This window comes from Capricornis sumatraensis, chromosome 20 (assembly GCF_032405125.1).
Source record: "Capricornis sumatraensis isolate serow.1 chromosome 20, serow.2, whole genome shotgun sequence".
Lineage (NCBI taxonomy): Eukaryota > Metazoa > Chordata > Mammalia > Artiodactyla > Bovidae > Capricornis > Capricornis sumatraensis.
In genome coordinates, this window is record NC_091088.1 from 13,986,262 (window position 1) to 14,010,607 (window position 24,346).

The 24,346-nt window shown below is 56.5% G+C and overlaps 1 protein-coding gene across 1 annotated transcript in view; it reads left to right on the forward strand.

Moving 5' to 3' along the window:
• The window catches only part of CMIP (c-Maf inducing protein), a 204,679-nt gene that overhangs the window by 147,495 nt on the left and 32,838 nt on the right, over positions 1–24,346 (forward strand). The window contains exons 4-7 of the mRNA XM_068992204.1: positions 13,859–14,020; positions 18,384–18,425; positions 22,809–22,871; positions 24,241–24,321. Coding sequence (XP_068848305.1) covers positions 13,859–14,020; positions 18,384–18,425; positions 22,809–22,871; positions 24,241–24,321 — 348 coding nt within the window. The remainder of the gene's footprint in view (positions 1–13,858; positions 14,021–18,383; positions 18,426–22,808; positions 22,872–24,240; positions 24,322–24,346) is intronic.

The following is a 24,346-nucleotide window of genomic DNA, read 5'->3' on the forward strand; positions in this document are numbered from 1 at the left end:
CTTCAGAAGGTTCTCATCAAAGTTCCTTTTAAAGCCCCACACGGATCTCATTACCCACGCTGGGCGCTCCTTGCTCCCTCAGCGTTCTGTCACGTCCCGTGGTTGATCTCACACACAAGCTTGTACAGCGCGCTCGGCTCTACCTACCTCGTTGCTTTTTACGGTTTTGTAGTAACTCGTTCAGACAAGGGTCAAGCCCGGCAGGACCTAAATCTTTGAGTGAAACCCCATTGTTCAGACAGGAAGTTGAGTGTCTGAGAGAAAGGACAGGCGATGCAGGTGCCCATCGTCCGTGGACCAGAGACAGCAAGGGGTACCTCGTATAGCCTCACCCCTGCGGAGCCCTCTGACCATCGCACTCAAAAGATCAAGAGTGCAGAGCCCTGGGGGGCCCGGAAGAAGCACCTGCTTGAGCCCCAGGGCAGGAAGCAGGGGATTGGGGTTTGCACCACATCCCTGGGACCCCAAGCCTGTCCCCACCCCGCACTGCCCCAGCTCTGGGCTCGGGGACATCAGACACCCCACAACGCCCGCATGACAGCCTTCCCCTGGCCTCAGAAGGGGCGAGTGACAGCCGGCTCGCCACACAGCCAGGAAAGAAGCGCATTTGTGGGTTGCTTCTCTCTCCCAGACGAGGAGGGGGCCCAGGGGCTCAGCTTGTCATCCCACGCACGCTTTGACGGGGCTGATGACTCACCCCACCACACAAGGAAGCCTTCCACGTAAACGCTTTGCGGGTGAATTTGTTTTCTGCCGTTTAAGGCAGAATTTTTTTCTCTCCCTTTCTCTTTCTTCAAATAAGTCTGTAAAACGTAAATGGGAGGCTGTCTCTTGGCCAGGAAGACCTTCTGTTCTGCTGGAGCCTGTCTGGGGGGGTGGGCAGCGATCCCCCAAGTTGGGGAGGCTGGCAGCTCTCGGCAGGGGGGTGGGGCTGCCCTTCTGGGTTTGCCTCCAAGGCTCCTGCCTGCTTGTTTTCTCAGAGACGAAGCCAAACAAAGCCTTCAAAAAGAGCAGGCCCCGCAGAGGGACTAGGTCCTTACCTCACCGGGGGACCAGAAAACACCCCGGGGGCAGCCTGCCCTCTGGATGGAATGGGGTTTGGGAGGGAGGCTGATTGATCCTGAGACAAAGGCAGAGGCTCCACGTTTGCACCCTGGTGCCCGCTTAGACCCCAAGGGTAGTTTTGCAGAAAACTCTGAAATGGACAGAGAGCCCCTGTCCAGGGTCCTAAAGCCACTCAGATGGAGCCTGCCGACCTTGGCGGCTGGAGGCCACAGTGGTTTGTGTCCAGCTAGGGGCTGGAGAGGTGACAGGGACCAGGCGGGTGCATGGATAGCAGCCTTTGGCAGAAGGGATGCCATTCTGAGGTCATCCTTTGGTTGACCTCTGGGCTGGAAAAGATGTCCAGGAGCCCGTGGAACCTGAAAAGCACATCCAGGAGGTCCGGGACCAACTTGATACTGAGTGGAGGTGGTGGCCTGCAGCAGACCCTTGATGACTGTCGGCTCTCAGAGCCTCTGTCAGTGTCTGCGATGAACTTTCTGTCTAGAACAGTTTTTATTTCCTTCTAGGCCTCTCCACCACAGTGGACCCACCATGGCTCACTGGTTCTCAAAGTGGGGCTCTCAGACCAGTAGCCTCTATGTGATCGGGAAACTTGCTAGCAGTGCACACCCCTGTCTCATGAACTGGAAGGTGGGGGAGGAGAATGTAGCAAGGTGTGTTTTCCAGGTGATCCTGGTACACACTGCAGTTGGAGAGGCCCTGCAGTATCTGGAAGAAAGGGAAAAAGCGCAGCAGGCACGCACTGCGTGCCTACTGTTTTCCAGCCTCTTCGTCTGCTGCCCTGTTGAGACGGTACAGCGGCCCTGGCAGGTAGGATTCAGTTCAGTTCGGTGGCTCAGTCGTGTCCGACTCTTTGTGACCCCATGGCTGCAGCACACCAGGCCTCCCTGTCCATCACCAACTCTTGGAGCTTGCTCAAACTCATGTCCGTTGAGTTGGTGATGGCCATCCGACTATCTCATCCTCTGTCCTCCCCTTCTCCTCCTGCCTTCAATCTTTCCCAGCATCAGGGTCTTTTCCAATGAGTCGTTTCTTCCCGTCAGGTGGCCAAAGTATTGGAGCTTCAGCATCAGTCCTTCCAATGAATATTCAGGACTGATTTCCTTTAGGATGGACTGGTTGGATCTCCTTGGAGTCCAAGGGACTCTCAAGAGTCTTCTCCAACACCACAGTTGAAAAGCATCAATTCTTCAGCATTCAACTTTTTTTATAGTCCAACTCTCACATCAATACGTGACTACTGGAAAAACCATAGCTTTGACTAGACGGACCTTAGTCGGCAAAGTAATGTCTCTGCTTTTTAATATTCTGTCTAGGTTGGTCATAGATTTTCTTCTAAGGAGCAAGCGTCTTTTAATTTCATGTCTCCATTTTGCAGACCAGAAAACTGACTCTCAGAGTAAAGAACTCTCCCCTGTACCTCAGGCAGAACTCAGCCCCCGGCCTGAGCCTCCTCTTCGTCCCTCTCTGCTTTAGACCATTGAGGTCTTTCGTGACGGCCTCTGCCAGCGTCTCCTCCACCATGTGGGCCACTCGGATTTCACTGCCGTGAATGCCCTCCAGGTCCCACCCCTGGATCTGCCTTGCCCTTGCCCTGGGCCTGCCTAAGTGACTAGTGACTCCTGCTCCCCATAAGACCCCCTTCTCAGGAACTCAGGAGGACACCCTCCCCCTTTGATTCGAGCGCACCTTCATTGCCTGCCTGGACACCAACATTGATGATCCACTACAGGTGAATTAATTGGGGAGCTGGGTCCTTTTCCAGGGCGCTCATAAATTAAGGCCCTTCGCAGCAGGAGCCGTGGCTCCAGCCCAAGAGGAGGCAGCCTGGCGAGGCCTCGAGGCTCCCCGCACGAGGCCCAAGCAGATCGGATGCCTTTGAAGTCCTGCGAGCCCCAGATAAAGTTCTGAGTCAAATAAACAGCGGAGGCCCCTGTCGAGATGCTACCGCCTGAAGCCGAGCCCGGGAACTCCTTATTTGGGATAGAGAGTTCTCTTTTTCAAGCCCAAGGCAAACAGCCCTGTGCTGTCCTCTGCCTTTCAGGGGAGCAAAACTTGCTCTGAACATCTCTCCCAGCCGGCAGAAGAGGAGCAACCTCGGTACCGTATTTGCATTTTTAAATTTATTTGTTGAGTCTACCGGGGGTGATTCCTCAAAGACAGCCTTTCCTGTTAGTGATGAACACATCCTGGGTTGAGTTTATAGTTATGGGGAAGCAGGACACATTTCTGGGTATGTGAGAGCCTGGAGGCTGGCTGGGCTTTGATCCCGGGGACCATGGAAGACCCTCTTGGACTGAGGGGGCCCCCCTCGGGGGCAGGCAGTGGTCCCTGGAAAAGAGCTCGGTGACACAGAGTGCCTGGAAAGGGTCCGGCTGTCTGGTCAGGGGACCGCCCTGCCGGGTCCCTGATGCGTGGCAGTTACAGCACCCAGTGACCACTGCCCAGGCCACGCAAAGGAGTTGCCCAGAGCTCTGGCTGAGGTCAGGAGAGAAGACTTCCATTTGCTTGATTTTCATTTTCTAAATGTACATGCTGCCTTTGCCCGGTGACATTTTAGGTGGCTTACGACAACACTCAGCATGGGAAAATCTATTCTAATTGATGTGGGGCCACTTCCACCCACAGGGTGTGGATGCAGAGACCTGTGTACAGCGTGATGCCCTTTGTGTAAAACGAAAGGAGGGACCAAGCAACGAAGGCTGGGAGCAAAACCCAGCTCTCTGTACGTTTGCATCTGTTTGCGTGTGGCCAGGGAGGACGATGGGAACTGACACCCCTGGGGGTTGACAGACTGGCCCATCACCTGTTTGTTTTTTTTAAATAGATTCAGGGGGACCCAGCCGCCCCACCCCAACCCCCGGTCATGCTACAACAGCAGAGCGTGGCCCGAAAAGCCTGCAGTATTTATCACCTGGCCGCTTCCCAGGAAACGTTTGCCAACCGTATGTCATGGTTTTGGCATGGGTGCTGGGGTAGGGTGTTGGGGGGGGCAGAGGTGAGGCTAAAAACAAGCCAGCCTGTATGATGTGGGCTGGATTCATGTACCCTTTTAAGGGGGGGGAGGGTGTGTACTCAGGGAATCCTTGGAATGATGGACGCCAGCTCACGACCGTGCTGGCGGTGAGCACTCCATGAGCCCTCGTGCTCTGTAGCAGTCCCCTCCCAAACACCGCTCTGTCAGCATCTTTATCATTTCAAAAGCAAAGTGATCGACTGGAACAGTGGAAAATCAAGGAGAACGGGATCTCAGATACTTTCCTGCTCCTTCTAAGAATGTGGGGTTCTGCCCAATTTTAAGGAGTCTGTGGACAGGGACCCCACCACCTCCATGATCCCAGTTTCTGAAATCTTTGGGGGTGTTTCTCTTCACTGCTTTGAAGTTAAATGTTCGGCACAGCTCTGGCTTCCTGCAGCAGTTTGAAACGTTTCATGAAGCCAAAGCTCCTCCTCGGTGCCCTGCACCCACCACCACCGTGGTCCTCCCCTGCCCACCGGCGTGTGTGCTCCGACACATGTGGCTCGTGGGGCTGGAGTCCACGGCAGGGCTGCTGGCCGCGCTTCGTTCCTTTTTCCTGCTGCTGGTGTGATCTTGCACGTGGCCATGGTTAGTTCAGGCGTTTCCTTGTCAGTGGGCATTTAGAGGTTTCTCGTCACCTTTATTTTCTCTCCAGACTTAACTATCTTGATCAATGCCCCACTGGGCCAATGGCTAACATTACTAAACACCTAGAAGGTTCAGCATGAAATACCACGTTCAATCTCGTCAGAGCTGCCAGAGGCAGGCGCACCTCTTAGCCCCGTTTTGCAGATGAGGAAACTAAGGTTCAGGGAGGTGGTATGGTTTGCCTGCGGCTGCACAGCTCACAAGCAGCAGAACGGAAGTCTGAATGCAGAGATGCCCCACTCTGCACACACCTGAGGGCCAAACCAGGGGTGGGGCTGAGCCTGCCCCGTGACTCCTGTGCCGAGGTCCTCTCAGGAGTTCCCTCTGCAGCTTCCCTGGGCGTCCAGCCCGCTCCTTGCGACGGCAGTAATGGATAGGCGTCCCTGCCCGGCCTTCCTTGAGGGAGCACAGGACCAGGTCATCAGCTAGGGGTGGGCGTCAATGAGAGAGCAAGGAAGAGACGGGGTCAGGCCTTTCCCAAGAGGAGAAAGTGAAAAGTGAAAGTGATAGTCGCTCAGTTGTGTCTGACTCTTTGCAACCCCATGGACTGTAGCCCGTCAGATTCCTCTGTCCATGGAATCCTCCAGGCAAGATGCTGGAGTGGGTTGCCATTTCCTCCTCCAGGATATCTTCCCGACCCAGGGATCGAACCTGGGTCTCCTGCCTTGCAGGCAGATTGTTTAACGTCTGAGCTAGCAGGGAAGCTCAAGAAGAGACAGCCCAGCAGATTCCAAGGGTAAGCTGGGAGAGGCTGCTGGGAACAGGGGCCCCGGCTACCACCTCCACACGAGAAAAGGATGGGAAGGGCCAGCTGAGACAGCAGAAGCAGGGAGGCCAGGAGCCAGGCCCCCCGGGCCCGCCTTGCTCTCACGCTCGCCAGCTGTGTGTTTCCTGTGACAAAGGACCACAAACTGGGCGGCATGAGCAAAAGTGTGCCACCTCTCGGACGTCAGGGTGCGGGCAGGTTCCTTCCCGGCTTCTTGCAGCTTCTGGGGGCTGCCGTGCCGCTCAGCGTCCCTCTGCTGGTGGGAGCCTTGCTCCCGTCCCTGCCCCCGTCCTTACCTGACCTTCTCCCTGTGTGTGTCTTCCCCTGACCTTTTTACGAGGACCCACCCTGCTCCAGCATGACCTCATCTTCCCTTGATGGCGTCTGAAAAGACCTATTTCCAAAGAAGGTCACAGCCGCAGACACCAGGGGCTCGGACTCTGACATACCACGTGGGGGACATAACCCACAGCGCCAGCTGCGTGAGCTCCGGCGAGGCCTTAACCCCTCCGTGTCCCCTTCCATGTGTCACAGGGACCGAGCGAGTGTGCCTGCCCCCTAGGGAGGAGCAGACCAGGCCCCGGGGCCGGGTTCACGCCGCTCTCGCGTGCAAGCTGCTGCCAAGTGCAGACTCCCAGGCCCCATGGGGTCTACCGAGTTAGAACCTGCCTTTTAACAAGCCCCCCTGCAGGTGGTTCCTGCGTTTTCAGTGGGCAGGGAGGATTAAGGGTCTGGTGTGGTAGCTGGTAACGGCCAACACATACCACTACAAACCAAGCTCATGGTAGTGATGCTATTTCAGCTAAGCTCTTTCAAATCCTAACAGATGATGCTGTTAAAGTGCTGCACTCAGTATGCCAGGAAATAGAGAAAACCAAGCCGTTTGTAGCTCTCTTTCTGATTCTGAATCTCCTCCCTTTGACAAATACTGAGAGCACCTTCCACGTGACCCCAGCAGTTCCACCACCACACAGAACAGTGAGGAGACAGACAAGGCTTGACCCTTTCCCCTGGGGTCAGAGCTGAGAGGGGAGAACAGCCACCTAGAATTTTCTCAGTGCAGTCAGTCAGATCCATGGGTTGACTGGATTTTGCAAAGGTTGTAGCAGTCCCCAAGAGCTAAGTAGGATGTGGTACCCAGCTGCCAGCCTGGCACCACAACCAGTTCATTGCCCCACCAGCCAGATGCTTGGTTTCCCAGGCAACCAGCCGATGCTCTGGAGACAACAAGCGGGACACTGTGCCCGTGTGTCTGCTGTTTCCTTGGAAGCAGTAATGACTGCAGGGAGACCGCCTCCGGTGGGCACTCAGGTGGCAGAGTGCCAGGATCTCACCCCCATTCTTTCACACAGATTACCCAGCTCCCCAGGCTTCCCGGGCAGATGTCATTTAGGTGCCCAGTTGCAGCCAGTCTCCACCTGCCCCTGGGCTCAGCGCCTCAATTTGAAGGGCTTCTCGTTTGTTTCAGCGGGAGGCAGCAGCGTCGATCAAGGCAGAGAAAGCACTTGGGCGTGCCCCTCAGAGTGGCCTGGCGGTCGGGACTCGGATCCAAAGCTGGGCCTGAGTCCAGCTCCCGCTCTGGCTCTTACCAGCTCCGTGACTTAACTTCTCTCACCCTCAGTCTTCTTAACTGTGAAATGGAGCTAATCACTTCGTTCACATTGACATAATTGTCAGTGAAGTGGTTGTAACGTGAACGCCAATGAGTGGTTGTGAGAATTGTGAAAGTGGTTTGCAGAAGAGGGGCTGATCTATGGGGAGCCCTCCAGAAGCGATGGCGGCCAGTGCTCTTGTGTCTCTTGTCGCAGCCCGTTACCCTGGCACACGGTGCGCCCTGGACTGGGGTGGCCAGCACTGCTGGAAACAGCGGCTCTGCTGGGCGAGAAGGCCGTGCCCTCCCCTCCAGCCGGCAAGGGAGCCCCAGGGCTAGGCTCGAGTCTCGCTTTCCGCCCCTCCGTACTAGAGCCAAAGGCCCCACCCACTCAGAGTGGGTGTCCGACTCCCATCCTGACAAACCCAAGTCCCTGAGGGTGTACTTGATTCATCTGTCTGTTGGTTGGTCGGTCCAGCAGTAACAGTACAGTAACTGTACTGGCTAAGCTGGAGCCTCTGCAGAGTCTGCGGGGGGTGCTGAGACGCGATGATGGTCTCAGGGTAACGATCTAGGCTTGGGCCCAGATGGGCAGTCAGGAAGTGACACACGCGGGCCGGTCACAGACCTGAGTTGATTCTGAAGGCAAAGGGATGGTGCTTCATGCAGAAAGGATTTAACAGAGGCCGTTCTGGAGGGCCAGAAAGGGTCAGAAGCGCGCCCCACCCCAATGTCAGGGACCCCCACCCCCAGCCCAGAAGCACGCTGGCTCGGCAGGGCACGGCCAACTGGCACGGTCAGCATGGACACTCAGGGCGAGCTTGAGAGAAACGAGGAGGCCAGAGGCCTGTCTAGGAATCGGGGAAGCCGAGGAGGCTACCCACGTGTCGTTCTTCCCGGGAGTGCAGAAGACATCGGGGAGAGGCCCCTGTAGGCTTTGGAGGGGAGGCCAGCGGGGCCTGGGCAGGCGGTTGGTCTGGGTGCTGCTCACACACCAGCCCTGAGGGATGGGAGGGGCAGCGAGCCCGTGGCTGGTCCTCTGGGGCGGGGGTGACCGAGGGGACACTTCAGACTTCAGGACAGCCTGCCTGGTAGAACTTTTCTGCCACGCTGAACGCATCCTCTGTTTGCAGCACCCAGTGTGGCAGCCGCCTGCCCTGTGTGGCCGTGGAGACACTGAATGATCAGCTGTGTTTCCTTTTAATTTGTTTCAGCCTAAGTAGCCACACGCTTTCGAAAGCTGGTGGCTTTCGAGCTGGGCAGCACAGCTTCAGGATGTCCCCTGGCACAAAAGAAGTTGTAGAAGCCAGCCCAGCTCCAGCCGGCTCCTCCCCCGCGCCGCCCCCCCCCCCCCCCAGCGCCCTGGGCTGCCTCCCCTTTGATGACGGGCGGGGGAGCATGCGTGCTCGCGTGAGCCCAGCCTCGCAGGCTGCGGCAAGTGCTGGAGCGGCCGCCCCGTCACTGGGAGGCGTGCTCCCAGTCCCTTCTGAGTCACGCCGACGGGCGCCTCCCTGGTGACAGTTCGTCTCCCGCGAAGGCGCCGGCGGGCTCTGCTCTCCCAGGCTGGAGGAGCCGGGCGTCGCGCTTGCCGGAGAGATGGCGGAGGTTGCCCAGGTAACGCCCCCTCCCTGATAAGCAGAGGGCGAGGACTGCAGTGGAGCTGCGGGCTCCGTGGTCTGGGGAGCTGGGAGACTTCCTCAGCCCTGCCTGCTCTGGGTCACTCACCTTCAGGACTCGGGCAATAAGAATTAGAGCTGCTGTTCAGCCAGGAACAGGACTGAGTGTTTGTATATATTACCCTCTCACGGGCTGGGCATGGCAAGCCTCTGGTAGTGGTCGCTTTCATACCACGCTGCAGACGAGGGCAGCAGGGTGTCGGTAAGCTCCACGAGCGCTGGGGTCTGTCTGCCTTGCTTCCCGCGGGTAACCTTAGCGCTTAACTCAGTCCTTGGGAGATCATACTAGATGGTGCCAGCAGTATTGCTGGCTGGTTGGAAAGATGGATAACGCTTGGCTGGAGAGGATGGATGGGTGGATGAATGGAGGAGTGAATAGGTGAACGGGTAGATGAAGCCGAGCTCAGATCTGAAGTCTGCTGATTGCAAAGCCTGCACTCCTAATCGCGAGCCATACTGCCTCTGACTTTGATACCCTCCACCTGCATGGGTGGAGATTCTTTTCCTTATATACCTTAATTGAGGTGTAATGTACATGGCATAAGGTTTAAAAATTCACCTATTGTGAGTGAGTGACTCAGTGATTGTAAGTTTATAGTTGTGCAGCCATCACGGTGCAGGTTTAGAATAGTTCCATCATCTGCAAGACGTCCTCATACCTGTTTGCAGTTCTAGTCCCTGTTGTCACCTCCCCACCCCAGGCACTTTCTGTCGCTGTAAATGTGCCTTTTTCTAGACATTTTATGTAAAAGGAGCCCTCCAGTGTGTCTGTTGTGTCTGTTTTCCTTCACTTGGCATGTTTAGCGAGGTTCGTCTGTGTTGTAGCACATATGAGTGGTTCCATCCTTTTTGCTGCCAACTCCTATACCATTGTGCAGAGAGACCACTTCTTGCTTCCTCCATTCATCAGCTAACGGACATTTGGGTTGTTTCCGGTTCGGAGCTGTTATGAACAGTGCTGCTATGCCTGTTCATGTGTGTGTCTTTATGTAGAGTCTGTTTCTCTGGAGTAGATTTCTAGGAACAGAATTGCTAGGTCATATGATAAATCTGTGTTTAACGACTTGAGACACTGTCAGGCTTTTTCCAGTGGTGTCGTACTGATGCAACGCACAAGGGTCCCGTTGGATCCACACCTTCGCAACACGTGGTGGGACCTCTTGGTTCCGTCCAGTCTGGTGGTTGCAGAGCAGCGTCTCTATGTTGGAACCCGCGTCTCCCTGACGGCCTCCCAGCTTGAGCTGCACATGCTCTGACTTCTCGGCTGGGTGGGCTTTTGACCCTTTCCTGCCTCCGGGTTAGCAAACTTTTTCTTGAAAGGGCCAGATGGCAGATGTTTGGGGCTCTGCGGGCTGCATACGAGCCTGTGGCATATTCTTTTATGTTTTTTTCCCCCCCAACCCTTAACAAGAACAAAAATGAGACCATTCTTGGCTTCCTTGCACAAAAATAAGCAGGGAGACAGCTCCGAGGCTCTTGTCAAAGGAATCCCTCGGCCCATGCACTTGGTACAGGGCAGGAGGTCGCCCACCCCTCTGGGGAAATGGGCTCAGTGGAGGGGTCCCACACGGCAGAGCCCAGGGCCGGGCTGCCAGGAGCCTGGGAGTCCGGGTTCCAGAGGCGGCCCCAGCCCAGCCCCGCCGTGATTCATCGCCACATGAGCTCATCAGACTGGCTCCTGGGATGAAACGTGCCGTTTTGTCACCCAAGGTGGAACGACCAGGCCCCTGGTCCTGCCTCCACCCTGCGGCCGTCCCCTGCCAGGGCTCAGAGCCCCTTCTGGGAGCCTGCTGCTGGCCCACACCCTGTAACCACGGCTGCCACAGCCGCCCTGCCCACGGCTGCTCCCACAGCCCCCAGAGCCCTCGTCCCAGGCCCCGAAGCATTCCTGTTGCCTCCCTGACCGTGTCTCTAGTGAACCATCTGCGCTGGTCCTGACCTGTGTGATAAGACACCTCTCAGGTCCCTCGGAGCCAGTTCACACTTGTGACTCTGCCACCTTTCTAGCTGTGTGACCTGGTGTTGAGCCATGTCACCTCGTGGCTGCAGTAGCCACATGTGTAAAGGGGCTACCGGAGCCCATGGTGGAAGCGGCAGGTCCCCCAATTCTTGGCTTCACCTTGCCCTGAAGGCTGCTCCCTGTAAGCCCGGGAGATCCACCCGGGGACGTGTCTACAGGAGCACCCTGGCCTGGGCACGGGGCAGCCAGGAACCCAGGAAGCTGGTGGGTAGCAGCCCAGCCTCCTTGGCCCTTGGGTGGGTTGGCTCCAGGGTGTGATCTGCCCTGACCGTCTCGTCCCCACGAGGGTGGCGGTGCCGGCTGCCCGGTCCTACCGCTCCACGACACCCTGGCAACTTGCTGCCCATTCCCCCCAGCCCCACTCCCTACCTGCTCTTCTGTGCCCTCCATCACCTCCCAGGGCCCCTGGCAGGTCCCCGGCTCCTGGGGTGACCGGGAGGGTGGCATGAGCTGATGCCTGGAAGTGCCCTGCATGGTGCCTGGCGGGTCGCAGTATGTGCTCATTAAACGTCAGTCCTCGTCAGCCCCTGGGAACATCCAGCGGGGATGCCGCCTGGGCAGGGACCTGTGGGAAAGCTGTCATTCCCCCAGTCCTTCGAGGAGGACTGTGTCTGTGAGCCCGAGGCTGGGCGTGCCTGGGAGGGGGCTCATGGGAAGCTGTGCAGGGGCTGGGGGCTCCCGGAGAGCCCTCCCCCTGGGCCATGTATCCCGGAGTCTTGGCGACATCCAGGTGTGGGTACCCGGAGACGGAGGGAACCACGCTCACGGCCACCAACCCCCACGGGCCAAGTCTAAAGGAGAGCTGAACAGTGATCACCGAAGGTTAACGACGGCCATTTCTAGGTGGCGGGGTCTCTGAGGCCCTTTTCTCATTGAGCCTTTCCTCTGTGTTTCAGCATGGTTTACATTTCTCACGGTGAGCATGCCCTGTTTTCACATAAAGAATGAAGTCATTATTCTTTCCAAAATAAATAACCTGCAGCTGATTAGAAGAGAGCGCGCTAAGCCCAGACCGTAGGCCCATCTAGAGTATACCATGGGAAGACTTGCCTGTGCGCCCTGTGGTTTTCTCTGGGGCTTAATCCACGGCAAGTTCCTGCAGCCATCTCATGGTCATTTAAAAAATTAAGCAATTCTCTGGTCACAGAGCCGACCCGCAACATCCAGAACTCTAAGGAGCATTCGCCTTCAGGGCTGGGTCAGGTTCTTGCCTTGCAGAGTATCTCTGCTGCCTGAGATTCCAGGCGCTGTGTGTCTGCTTGGACCTGGCTATGCTCCTGGCTGACAGTCGCTGGGACTGAGGCTGGTTACCGTCCCAGGGAAGCTTCGGGAAGCTGGGTGCACCTCCTCACAAGAGAACGGTGTTCGGTGAACACTGCCAGTCACCGTCATCCCCATCAACGGTGTATGTACTGTTCAATAAACACCGCCCCCCACACACACGCACACAGACAAGTTGCCATGGTTTCTTCCGGCCCTTGTAGGATCTAACATGATTGGCAAGTAAACATCTCCACTCTGTTCCATACCCCGCTTGAGGAGAGCTGGGCTGTCTTCATGGCAGCAGCTGGGGGTGTAGAGTAGAGGGAGGTGGGGGAGGTGGAGGGTGTGTGGAGGGAGAGGGAGGGGAGGAGACAGACCGCCTGCATACATGAGAGAGGGCTGGGATGAAGACAGGCAAGTACTCCCAGGTGTGAGTTCACTGAGTGGGGGATGGCGGTGGTGGCGGGCGTGATTAGCAAGGAAGAGGCTCCAGAAGACCGTGGCGTGTGAGAAAAAAACAAAAACGGGAGAAAGACAGTTAGGACGCTGTGATGTCTGGATCACCGTGCTTGTAGGCTTCATCCCTTCCAAGTTTCTCAGGAGACCAGCTGAGCGTCTGAGTTCCCTCTCTGTTGCGTGGTTGTGCTCCTTGGACTGTGCTTCTGAGCACAACTCCGTCCAGAGAGGGGACCACGCGGGTCCAGGGTTTATAAGGCTTACTCAGTGGACGAGGCCACAGGCCGTTTTCACGCGTTATTTACAGAAGTGGAAACTGAGGCTCAGGAGGTGGAACGCTTTATAGGAAGAACCGGGTCCATCTGATTCCACAGTCTGCCTGGGAGTTTCCACCACGACGCCTCACTCAGCACCGTGCGCTGCTCAGTCCAGTGTGGACTTTGTCCCCGAGATGTTCCATTCTAGGTCCTGGGGTCCAAGACCCTTCATCCTTGTTAACTGGGAAACCCAGTGGTCAGGGAGAGGCTGGAGGCCTGCGAGCTTGCCTCTGGGCCTCGGGGGCCAGCGTGAGACCCTCGCTGCCTCCTCCCCTCGTTCAGACTTTGGCTCAGAGGCTGTGACGTGTCACCCAGCTGGCTGCTGGCTCCGTGACTTTAAAATTAGGTTTTCCCCAGGGAGCGGGACACTTAATGAAGGAGTTTATCCAGTTAGAAAGAGAGGCTCCCAGGCAAGCTGGGCGGCAGCGAGGCAGGCAGCTGTTGGGACCTCAGCCTTCGGAGAGGGCTTCTGTTTCCATGATGTCAGAGGGCGGAACCAGCCCGGCCCCTGCCCCAGCCGCTCCCCAGCTCTGGTTGCAGAGGCGAGAAGGCACTGTCTTACTCCCCACGTGCAGTCTGAGGACCACTCTGGGCTCAGTCCCTGCCTGGCTGGAGCTGAATTCCGGGCCCCAAGCCTGTCTGTCCGGTTTCCCAGCTGCTCACACTCCAGGTGGCCTCGTAGGTGAGCAGAAACATTGCCTCCAACACAAAGAAAGTACCTTCCTGCTGTGATTGCATTAGAATACTTGGGGAACGAGTTTGGCACAAGATGCAATCTGACCGATAACTATGTTCATCCTTTTCAAAAGGTCACTGGAAGCAGAGTAGAAATGACTCTCCTAGTGGTCAGGAGGCCCGGCTGTCTGCAGCCGCAACCTCCGACTTGGGGCAAGACTCTGTTCTTCCGGGATGGGATTCTGATGGGGAGGGAGGGAGGCCTCCACCCTGAAGCAGCGGAGTCACCGATCGTGTTGTATACTTCGCCCACCCCTGGCCTGTCCATCACACGCGTGGGTCTCTTTCTCTCTCCCAAACAGAAAAAGATTTACAAATACAAGAAAGTCCTGAGTAACCCGAGCCGTTGGGAGGTCGTCCTGAAGGAGATCCGGACGCTGGTGGACATGGCTCTGACGTCCCCTCTGCAAGACGACTCCATCAACCAGGCCCCACTGGAAATCGTCTCGAAACTGCTCTCAGAGGTAAGGCCGCTTGGCCTGATTCCGCTCTGTGCCACCCGCCCCCACCCCAGCCCCTCCAACACTTTGAAGTTTAATTATTTTACGGGGTCTGCTGAGCACCACCCCATGCCAAGCGGCAGATCGAATTCGAGTTTGTGTTGTCTCCCCGTCGTCGTGGGAGGAGGTGAGCCATCCCCCAGTGACACGAGGGAGCTGAGAAGGAGGTCAGGTCGAGGGGAGAGTGGTTGTCACCCCACCGTGTCCCAGGACCTGCTTTGGGACAGGACCTGGCAGGGGCTGGCCTTGGACCCGAGCTGGGCTGGTGGCCGCTGTCAGAATCCTCTCGTTCATCCCGGGTGGGAGCGCATTGTGCAGCCCCCAGACTGCCCTTCCCCCCCCCCCCACCTGGCGCTGGCCGCCTCTGTCTCCCCGACCCCCAGCACTGGGGTTCTGGGCAGATGTGGCTTCCTGCTCTCCTTGGCACCCACAGCCCACAGCCACACTCTGTTTAGCTCGCACAGGGTTTTAAAAACTGAGAGGCTTCACCGCAAAGGAGGACTTTGCAGATTGTCCTTAGAAATGATCAGAACGCCCAGCAGCAGTTGGCAGCGGCTGCGCAGCGCCACCCATCCGAGCCTCAGGCTCCGCCAGGCAGCCCCAGGCTGTGAGTGGCCCCGGGCTCCTGTATAAAGGCGGTCGCCTCCCTCCCGGGGAAGAGGGACGTGAGGCCTGATCTTAGCTGGGCTTGCCCGATGGAGGGCGAGGGGCGCTCGGGAGTGTCTCACCATTCCCGCTGTCCCCGTGCTATACTGAGCGCTTCGCAGAGGTCAGTGCTGCCCTCTTTCATCTGCTCCCTGGCCCCCGGGGGCCCCGGGGTTGATGACTCCCGGTCTCAGCTATGCACAGCCACCAGAGTGGTCTCTCTGCCCCTCTTCCCTGGGAGTGGCCCTGGTTCCCTGGGTGGCTCCTCTGCAGCCCCCCAGACCCCACACAAGGTCCCTGCTGCCTAGAACCTCCACCCTCTCGCAGGTGCAGGCTGGTCACTGCCCATCAGTTCAGGAAACCAGCCCAGGCCTTCCACGTCTGCTGAAGAGAGAGGGTCCCCCACCCTGGGGGGTGGTGGGGGCAGGCGGTGAAAGGTACGTGGCAGAGATGGCTGTGGGCAGAGGGTGTGACCGTCCTCAGGTGGGAGACCAGCCGCATCCCACAGGAGAGTCTAGACTTCGACTCTGAAACAGATCACGGTCACAGTCTGGGATTTGAGTCCAGGCTGCCTGCATGGCGGGCGGGGCCAGTCGTCAGGCCCGGGCTGGTTTCTCACGGGAGAGAGCAGAGCAGCTTACCCTCAGGATGTACCTGTCATGTGCCGGGCGGGTGCCGCTTTCCATCTAACACTCACATTCCCCCTGAGAGATGGGCCTCGCTGCCTCCATCTCACAGATGGGGAAACTGAGGCCCAGAGACACCGCGTGACCTGCCAAGTAGGCCGTGGGGCTGGAAATTCCACCCTGAAGGGCGGCCTGGCTCCCACCGCATAGTCGCTCTGACCACTTCGTCGGCCCCACTGGTCTCAGCCACCATCTCTAAGTCAGGCTCGTGGTCAATGTGGTGGGGATGGCGGCAGGTGACCCCGTGACCGGCCTCTGCTGGGACTTCCTGCTCATCTCAGATGTGGTTCCCATGGCCACAGTCTCATGGACTTCACATCACTTCGCAGGCTTTAGATCAAGGGTCTCAGAGTCAGCTGATCCCAAGCACTAGGGTAGAGAGACGAAGGCATTTAGAGAAACAAAAATGGAAGAAGCTTGTATCTGCTCTGCACCTGCTGGGTGTCAGGCAGGGGGCCCACACTGTCCCCGATATACTGATGAGAGCAGCCGTTGGCGAGGGAAAGAGCTGGGGCTGCAGCCCAGGCGGCGTCCCTTCCGGTGAGATTCACACCTCTGCCAGTGATACCGAGGTTCTCTGAGCACGTGCCCTGGGACGATCAGGGTGGCAGGGATTTACACCAGCCCCTTTACATTTCTCGCAGCGACCCTGCACGGGAAGCACACGGAATCGCAAATGCAGGCTCTGCGGGATTAAGTCGGTTGTCCAGGGTCACTTGGATGAGGGGTGGGCAGGACCCAGGCCCAGGTCTGCCCCACTGCAAGGCTGATGGGATGTTACCTGAACTGGCGGAGGCTTTTAGGTGAGCGAGGGACCAGGCCCCTAGGGCAGCAGTGTGCGGAGTCCACGAGTCGTGGTTCTACCCTCAGGAGCTCACGGGCCTTACACAAGGAGCTAGGTCTCTCAGTGGGTTGGGCTAAGATTAGCACCCGTTTCCTAGAATTAGGCATTAGATGTCCTCATGTGTACACAGAGCCTGGCTTTGTGCCTAACATACGGGGACCAATTGATAAACACATTTCTCTCATGGTGGGAGATGGCTGTGAACTTGACCTTCAGCACCATCAGCTGGATACATAGAGGGGATGGCTGGAAAAGCAAGCTCTCCCCACTCCTTGCCCATTTTTGTTTCGAGCATGTAGACTAAATTCTTCGTTCTCTTTACTTAAGTTGCTGCCCAAGCCTCCTCCTCCTAAGAGGCTCCAGGCATCATCACCAAATCAGCCCGAAGGCAGGCAGGATCCCAAGAAGGGAGAAGGAGGATGAGCCTGTGAAAGCCGGTGTCCCCTGCCTCCCGGGCTTTTGTTGGGTCAAGTGTGTGGAGTGGCCACACTGTGTGGCATACAGTTGTCCCCTTCAACACAGTGGTTGTTAGTGAGCACTCCCCACCCAGGGTCAGGAAGGGCTTCAGTGGAGAGAAGGCTCCCTGAGAAGGGCAAGCGCTGTCACTGGCGACGGGAACCAAAGAGACACACCCGTGACTGCTGGAGACTCTCGCTGGAACCGTCCGTGGGGGCTGTGAGGCCCAGTGGTCCCTTCGGCGTGCCCACAGCAGCCCGAAAGGGGGAACTGGCCCTCGTGTGGCCTGAGCCCTGCAGCTCATTGGTGGGGGGTAGGAGCTCAGGGACAGGGCAGACGGGGTCACGGCCCCACTCCACCCCGTCATCCCCGCCGCCGGGCAAGCCCCTGGCCATAGAACCTGTCACGGGCGCAGGAAGCGGGTGGAAGGAGTGTTGCGGAGCCCCAACACAGCACCTGAGGGGTGGTGAGCAGAGCTGCGAAAGCCAGGCTTTTTACCTGACCTTGGCTGAGAAACGGCCGGTGGTTAAAAATCTGCCATCCGTGGCTGCTCAGACTCCACCCACGTCCACAAAAAGAAAAGGTGTTCGAGTCCAAGCAGCGTCCCCCCTGCGTGGTCTGGACCCTGGGCACACGGGTCTGGCGGTCGCCATGGGAACCGGGATGCTCCCGGTGCTCACCCCATCTCCCTCGGCGGCCAGCTGCCTGGACCAAAGCAGAAGGATAGCTCCCTCGCTTTTCCTTCGCTTCAACTGGGGTAAACGCGTTCGATACCAGACACTCCTTAAACCTGTTCAGTCCGTGGGGCTCCTTCCAGAATTCGGGGACCGTGTCGGTCTTGCCATTTACTGCCCAGTGAGGAGGTGCGTTATGAACACCTGTTGGAAAAAAAGTCGACACGGGTGAAAATCTGCATCCACGGAGACATTCGGAGCGGAACACAGCAGGAGGCTAGCGAAACAGATGAGACTCTGTTTGAAGTTTCTCACAGTCTCTTGTTTATTGCATATCTGTCTCTTTCCTCATTCACATCCTCTTATACACAGGATGGTGGTCACAGGTACCAGTTGTGTAAAAAAATTCCAGATAGGGAGGAGAGGAAAAAAAAAAACCCTAAGAATTTAGTAAGTTTAATGCATTCCACTTAATACTTTCGCAGGTTAGTCGCTAGAATTTTAACATAGCTAAACCATCTTGGGCCAACATCGTGGAACACTAGTGTTCCCTGGGAACGTAGCTGGGGAACCACTGAAATACTTCTCAAAGACTGGCTGACAGAGTGTTCTACACGCTTATTGTGTCTTTATTATGCACCTGCCTCCAGGCTTCCAGGTAGCGTGCGTGGCCATGAAAAGGACCGAGCACAGGTTTAAGCCCAAAGTGGACTCCATCTATGGACGGAGAAACCGTCTCACTGAGGAGTGACTCCCCGAGGGCGTGTCACTCCACTGGTGAAACAGACTTGGAGCTCTCTAATCCCTGCCCCAAGGCTGTGCTTCCTCCCACCCCCCCGCTTCCCGACTGTGACTTTGATCAGCTTCTGATCTGTTTAATTAAGAAAAAGTGGCAACCGTCCTCTGTCCAAGAGGCTGAAAGCGGCTTTGGAACCATGTGGCCCTTTGAGATACCGATGTTCCCTCTTACTAACCGTGTGTCTTGTTCTGTTTTCCTCCCGGCCTCCCTGCTCGCCCTTCAGAACACAAACTTGACCACCCAGGAACACGAGAACATCATCGTGGTAAGTCCTGGGCGGCCACCTGCCTCGCCCCTCTCCCGCACCCGCAGCCCTACCCGGGTCTCAGTGGATCCCCCGGGCACCACTGTCATCTCCCAGCACGGCGGCCTTGCTCAGTTTCATCCCTTCTGTTAGGCCAGACATGCCTCCCTCCTGTCTTTGCACATGTCAGAGCCCCAGTTGATGGGAGGGGGTGGTAATTATCAGTCTCTGAGGCCTGTAGCAAATGTGTCTTAATCACCTCCTTCTTCTTGAGTCTGCTGTGCAGAGTCAGAGGCAGGAGATGGCAGAGACCCTATAATGTATTCTCAGCCGTCACCCCATTAGCTGAAAGGTAAACTTGTTCTTTCTTGCCCCAGGACCTGTCTCCTGATTAATCCACACATAGAACCCGGATTTCATTCCCTCTAATGTGCAAAGTGAGGGATAGTCTCTGGGCCTTGACTATGACTGTAAGCGTGTTTGAGGTGAAACATCCTTCCTGGGTGATTCTAAGCTACGAGTGTGACTCTCACCAGAGAGAAGAAAGAAAAGAAGTTGCCCCTTCTGGGTGCCAGGCCCTGTGCTGTGTGTTTGAATTCATGGATAATGAAAACAGCCCCTGCTCCCAAGGAGTCCTTCATCTGGTAAATGAGATCATTGCAGAGATAGAGGCTTGTTACCTGGAAAGTGGAGTTGTGAACTCACCTGGGAAAGAAGCCAGAGAGCTTCCCAGAGGCAGTGAGGTTCTGAGCTGGGCTTTGAAGAATCAATAGGAGTTTGCCAGATGGGAAAACAGAGGAAAGTCTTTCCAGAGAGAAAGCAAAGTGTAAACAGAGATTTTAAGCAACATGGGATATTCTGGACACGTCAGCTTTGCTGGAGCACGAAACGTTAAGGCAGCGGGAAGCAGGAAGGCAGAACTTGAGATGGAAGTGAGAGGCAGAGCTCTGTATGCCTAGGAAAGGGTCTGGAATATTCGTCTGCCCAGGATGTCCCGTGGGTACAGCTTTTGATACAAGGACAACATCCCAGACACCGTGCCCCTCTGAATTGCATTTTAATCACAGAGCGTAAAGGCAGAAGCTTCTGTGGAGGTCCCCCCACGGAGTCACTCACCGCAGCTGCTTGCTGAGTGTCCACTCTGAATGTAGAGGTTTTCCCCACGCTCTGCCCTGACCACCCCTCGCCTTCTCTTGCTAGAACAGGGGCAGCATCTACCTGGGCCTCCCCACCACCTCGTTTCTCTGGCATGCTGTCAATTAATAATTTAATTTAACAGACATCTGTTGACCCATGAGTACAAGTGTGTGCCAGACACTGGTCTCTCTTCCACCAGCAGAGCCGCCATTGAGGGATTTCTGTGTGCTGGGGGGCGTGGCAGATAGTCCGGGAATCACGTGGGCTGGGCTGGAGCTGCTTCCAGGGAGTTAGGGGAGTACAGGGGGACTGGGGGGAAGATGACGGAGGGCTTCAAGGAGGAGGTGAGGGAGCTGGAGTCCTGACGAGGGGATAGGATGCTCCCAGGGCAAGGCAGTCCAGGCGGGGAGCCCAGCACGGGCAAAGGCCAAGAAGTTCTGTCTGTTGGAGAAGCAGGCGGTGACCGAGCAAGGCGCCGGCGTCTTCCCCTCTCGGCTGGCAGCACCCCGGGTCCCACTCTGCACCTTGTCTCCCGAAGCAGGGTCAGGGCCTTGGACTTGGGAGGAGCCTGGGAAAGGAATTTTGATCTGAGAAATCTGGGCTGCGTTTATCCAGCTAATTTGGCCGGCTGACCCCTTAATTGCACTGGGCTGTTTCCCTGCTCAGCGGGGAAGCCTGAGAACGGGAAAGAATTTGATCTCGAGGTCTGACCCTGAGCCCACCGTTTTGCAGCCTCTCTCGTGTTCAATGTTCTCTGTGACCAGTGCTGTTAAAATAACCACACAGCCTTCTGTCGCCTCCTTTTCATTCCAGCAATCACATGATCCGATTTGACCTGTTGACAATTAGTCTTCTCCCCATGGGGATTGGTATTAGGTATTTTTTTTATAATGTACTTAGTTTTCAGAAATACTTTCACAGGTAATTTGAGTTGGTTTTATTCAGCTATCAGTCAGACATCAGTGCTGTAGGTAATTGTTGGCTGGTAAGAGCTGGCCTGTCACTGGACAATCGTGGACCTGGGGTCCAGACCCTGGCAGGGTTCCCACATGCTGGTGAAGAGCGTGGGCTTAGAGCCAAGTATGGTTCAAGTTCAGAGGCGAGTGTAGACCCTGGGCCAACCTCATACCAGCTGAGACCTTGGGCAAATAATGAAGAGCTTTTAATTTTACTTAAAGAATATCTTTAAGAATTTCATGAGTATATTTTCACTGGTTTTAAAAACAAAAAGAAAAAGATTTCATCCCATCCCAGCCCTGGGGCATTTCAGGGGGTGATAAACTCATATAGAGAGATACGGTTGTATGTTTATATTTTGCTTTTAACATTAATGATGTGAAGCTGAATGTGTTGTTCTGTGTTTGGTTTGTTTACTTAACGACATGTCTTGGAGATTCTCATAAGTCCTTTCTTGCACGTCTAACCTGGAGTTTCTTGCCCTCGGCATTAGTGACGTTTGTGCATGGACGGTTTCTCATGGTGGGGGCTGTCCCGCCCATCGTAGGACGTCACAGCATCCCTGGCCACAACCCCCTGGATGCCGGTCGCATCCCCCTGTCATGACGATCAAACTGTCTCCAGACATGCTAATGCCCCCTGGGAGGGGGACAAAGCAACCCCGGGGAAAACCCCTGGTCTACCCTGTACTCCGTTCAACTGCCTTGACGCTCTGAGCCTCAGTCTTCTCATCTGTGAAATGGGGTGACCACAGAGCCTTTCCTGCAGGGCTGCCGGAGTAATTAACTGGGAAAGATTCCACAAGAACATTTAGTCTTCTTTTTAATACTACGATCTAAAATGATCAGCACTCTGTGACTGGGGCAGGGCTTGTAATACCCTCCCCAGCCCTCTGTCTATTCATCTGTGCAAGTGGAAATCACTCCCGTTTGACCTCACAGAGTTGTCATGAGGCTCAAGTGAAATAATAGGCATGGAAGCGTGGGGCCCACGCCTGACGCCCACTGTGGACCCTTAATCTGTTCCCACTCCATCATTCTTTGACTCATTCCTGTGAAGGGGGTGCCCAGCTTGATGGAAGGGGCTGGAGCCAAGGGGCTCCACCCTGCCTCGTGGTCCCCCCTCCCAGAGATCAGTGTAGGGAGCGGGGCTGAGGGCCAGGCGGTAACTCGAGGCCTGGGGCAGCCCCTCGCCCCAACCCCTCCCCCTGCTGCGACCCGGCCTCTCCTGTGGTCACCCACATTGGGCAGCGGAGCATCCCCATCCAGCAGGCCAGGCGCTGAGCTTCTGAAAACGAGGTGCAGAGCCCGAACCGTGGGCCTGGCTTACTTGGGGTCTCTCACTGCCCCCTTTCCCGGTCCTGTGGAGAGCTCCGGCTGAGAAGTCAGCTGGTGAATAGTTCAGGCTCTTGGGTCACACTCGAGGGTTCACATCTGGCTCCAGCATCTCCTAATCATGTGACCCTGGGCTGCAGACGTCACCTCTCTAAGGAAAGGGCAGGACGCACACCCGCCTCCCAGCGCGTAGTGAAGAGTGAATGACAGGACACAGCCCGGAGCCCGGCACAGACAAGTGGCCTCTTACAGCAACGGCTGCTGGGGTGTCGCTCGTGGTGGGCTGTTAAACTATCACCAGTGTAGTGATTGGTCCACGTGGCGGTGGGGGATGGCGCGAGGGTGGTGGGCTCAGCCTCGCGGTCAGCTTGGAGCCCACCACCCCCTTCCCACACCCTGGGGGAGAGCTTCCCGTGCTGATGGGCATGTCCTCTGTCTGCCCTGTACGTGGCATTGGCCACTGGCTTCATGACACTGGTGACCGCTTGAAATGTGGTTAGCATAACTGAGGAACTGTACTTTTATTGCCTTGAAAAATTATTTTCTTGGGACTTCCCTGGCAGTCCAGTGGTGGTTAGAACTCTGTGCTTCTGCTGCAGGTTCGATCCCTGGTTGGGGAACTAAGATCCTGCAAGCCATATGGCATGGCGAAAAAAAAAAGTTTTCTCCCATGTCACTTAAAATGGTAAGATTCACACGTGGCCAGTGGCTACTATATTGAACAGCACAGCCCCAGGCAAGTAAAACCCTGGGCTCTGTCTCCGCCTGTGGCTCAGCCTGCCTGTTGCTGCTATGAACAGAGCCTCAGTTTCCATGGCTTCATCTCCTACTGCAGTGCTCACATAACTGGCCTTATCTGCCCAGACAGCGACCAGAAGGTCGGGTTTTCCACCGTGAATCAGCCCTCATGGGTTGACACACCCCCCTACGATTCCTTCCGAGAGATTCCGACTGACGTGTGTTCCTCCTCTTTCAGGCAATTGCTCCTTTGCTGGAAAACAACCATCCACCACCGGATCTCTGTGAATTCTTCTGCAAGGTACGGCATCACCGAAGCAGGGCTGTGTTTGCAGGAAGCAGCCTGTCTCCGTGTGTGCGTTGCGGGGGTTGGTTTTGCGAAATTTCCTGGAAACCCGGACTCCTCCCCAAACAGATCAGGGCCCCAGACAGAGTTGGAGACGAGCTAGGAACCCTCTCCACCAGACAGGTGATAAGTGAGGCCCAGGGTCCAGACCAACAGGTCAGGGGGAAGCACTGAGCTTTTCCCGGGAGTATCTTCCTGGCCATCTTGAGAGAAGTTTGCAGCACGTTTTCTGGCTCCTGACATCACAGCTGGGCTTTTTATTAGCCAGGGCTCCTGTGAGCACCGGTCGGCCGACAGTGGGAGCCTGGCCATGGGGCTTTCCCTGAGCCGGGCAAGTATGGGGTGGTGGGGGTGCAGGTGAGCTTGGAGGAGCCTCGGAGCAGGATCTCTGCTCCCAGGGACCTAGTGCCAGCCTCGCGGTGGGGTTCGCACAGAACACGCCCAGAGCACGTCGGGACCAGTTACCCCTCGCCCGAGAGTGCACCTTGGCAGCCTCGGGGCTGGGCCAGCAGGCCGTCCTCCTTGGCCCCTAGCCGGGTGATTTTTGGCGCAGTGATCTGATGTCCTTGGACAGTCTCTGGGCCTGGGTTTGCCGCTCGTCCAGCGCCTCTGGTCTTCCTCCTGCCGACCCTCTTCCCCAAGCTCGTGGGGGTATGGTCTGTGTACACCAGTGAGACAGGTGTGGCGTGGCCAGGCGGGCACTGGGGGCCCACTAGTTCTTGGAAGCCAGGACCCCAAGTTCTGGGGAGGGTTTGTTTATGAAGGATTGTCCAGGATAGCCCTGCTTTCTCACATCCCAAGTCCAGGACCTCTGGAAACAGCGCCTTCAGGCCCCGGCAGATTTAAATGTGTTGGAGCAACGGGTCCCATCTGCTCCACCCGAGGGCCTTCAATTTCATTTTGAAAAACAAAATCCCATGCCAGTGAGAGAAATACGCTGAGAGCTTACTCTCAAAGCCCTCAACAGAAGAATCACGGAATTTCCGAGGTTCTGGCATCCAAACACTAGCCCCCGATTTTCAAGAGACTCTTACTGCAAGAATCTCACCCTGTTAAACAGGACTGTGTGATAAGACTGTCCTGTTAAATAGGATTGTCTGTACCACTGGAAACAACCGCAGACTGTCAGATCAAAACAGAGCGCAAGCAGGAGGTCCCATCCCTGCCCACTTTTCTTACTCTCCCCAGAGGGAGCAGAAAGCCATACAGTAGTGTGGAGCAGGGGGTCCCGGGCAGGGGAGCTGGGCCCCCGTGGTCAGGGCTCCCGGGGCCCCTGCTGGACCCCGCCAGGCTTGGCCCTGACCGTGCCCTGCTGTCTCCCCAGCACTGCAGAGAGCGGCCCCGGTCCATGGTGGTCATCGAAGTGTTCACCCCCGTGGTCCAGAGAATCCTGAAGCATAACATGGTGAGTTGCCAGGGCCCCCCACCGT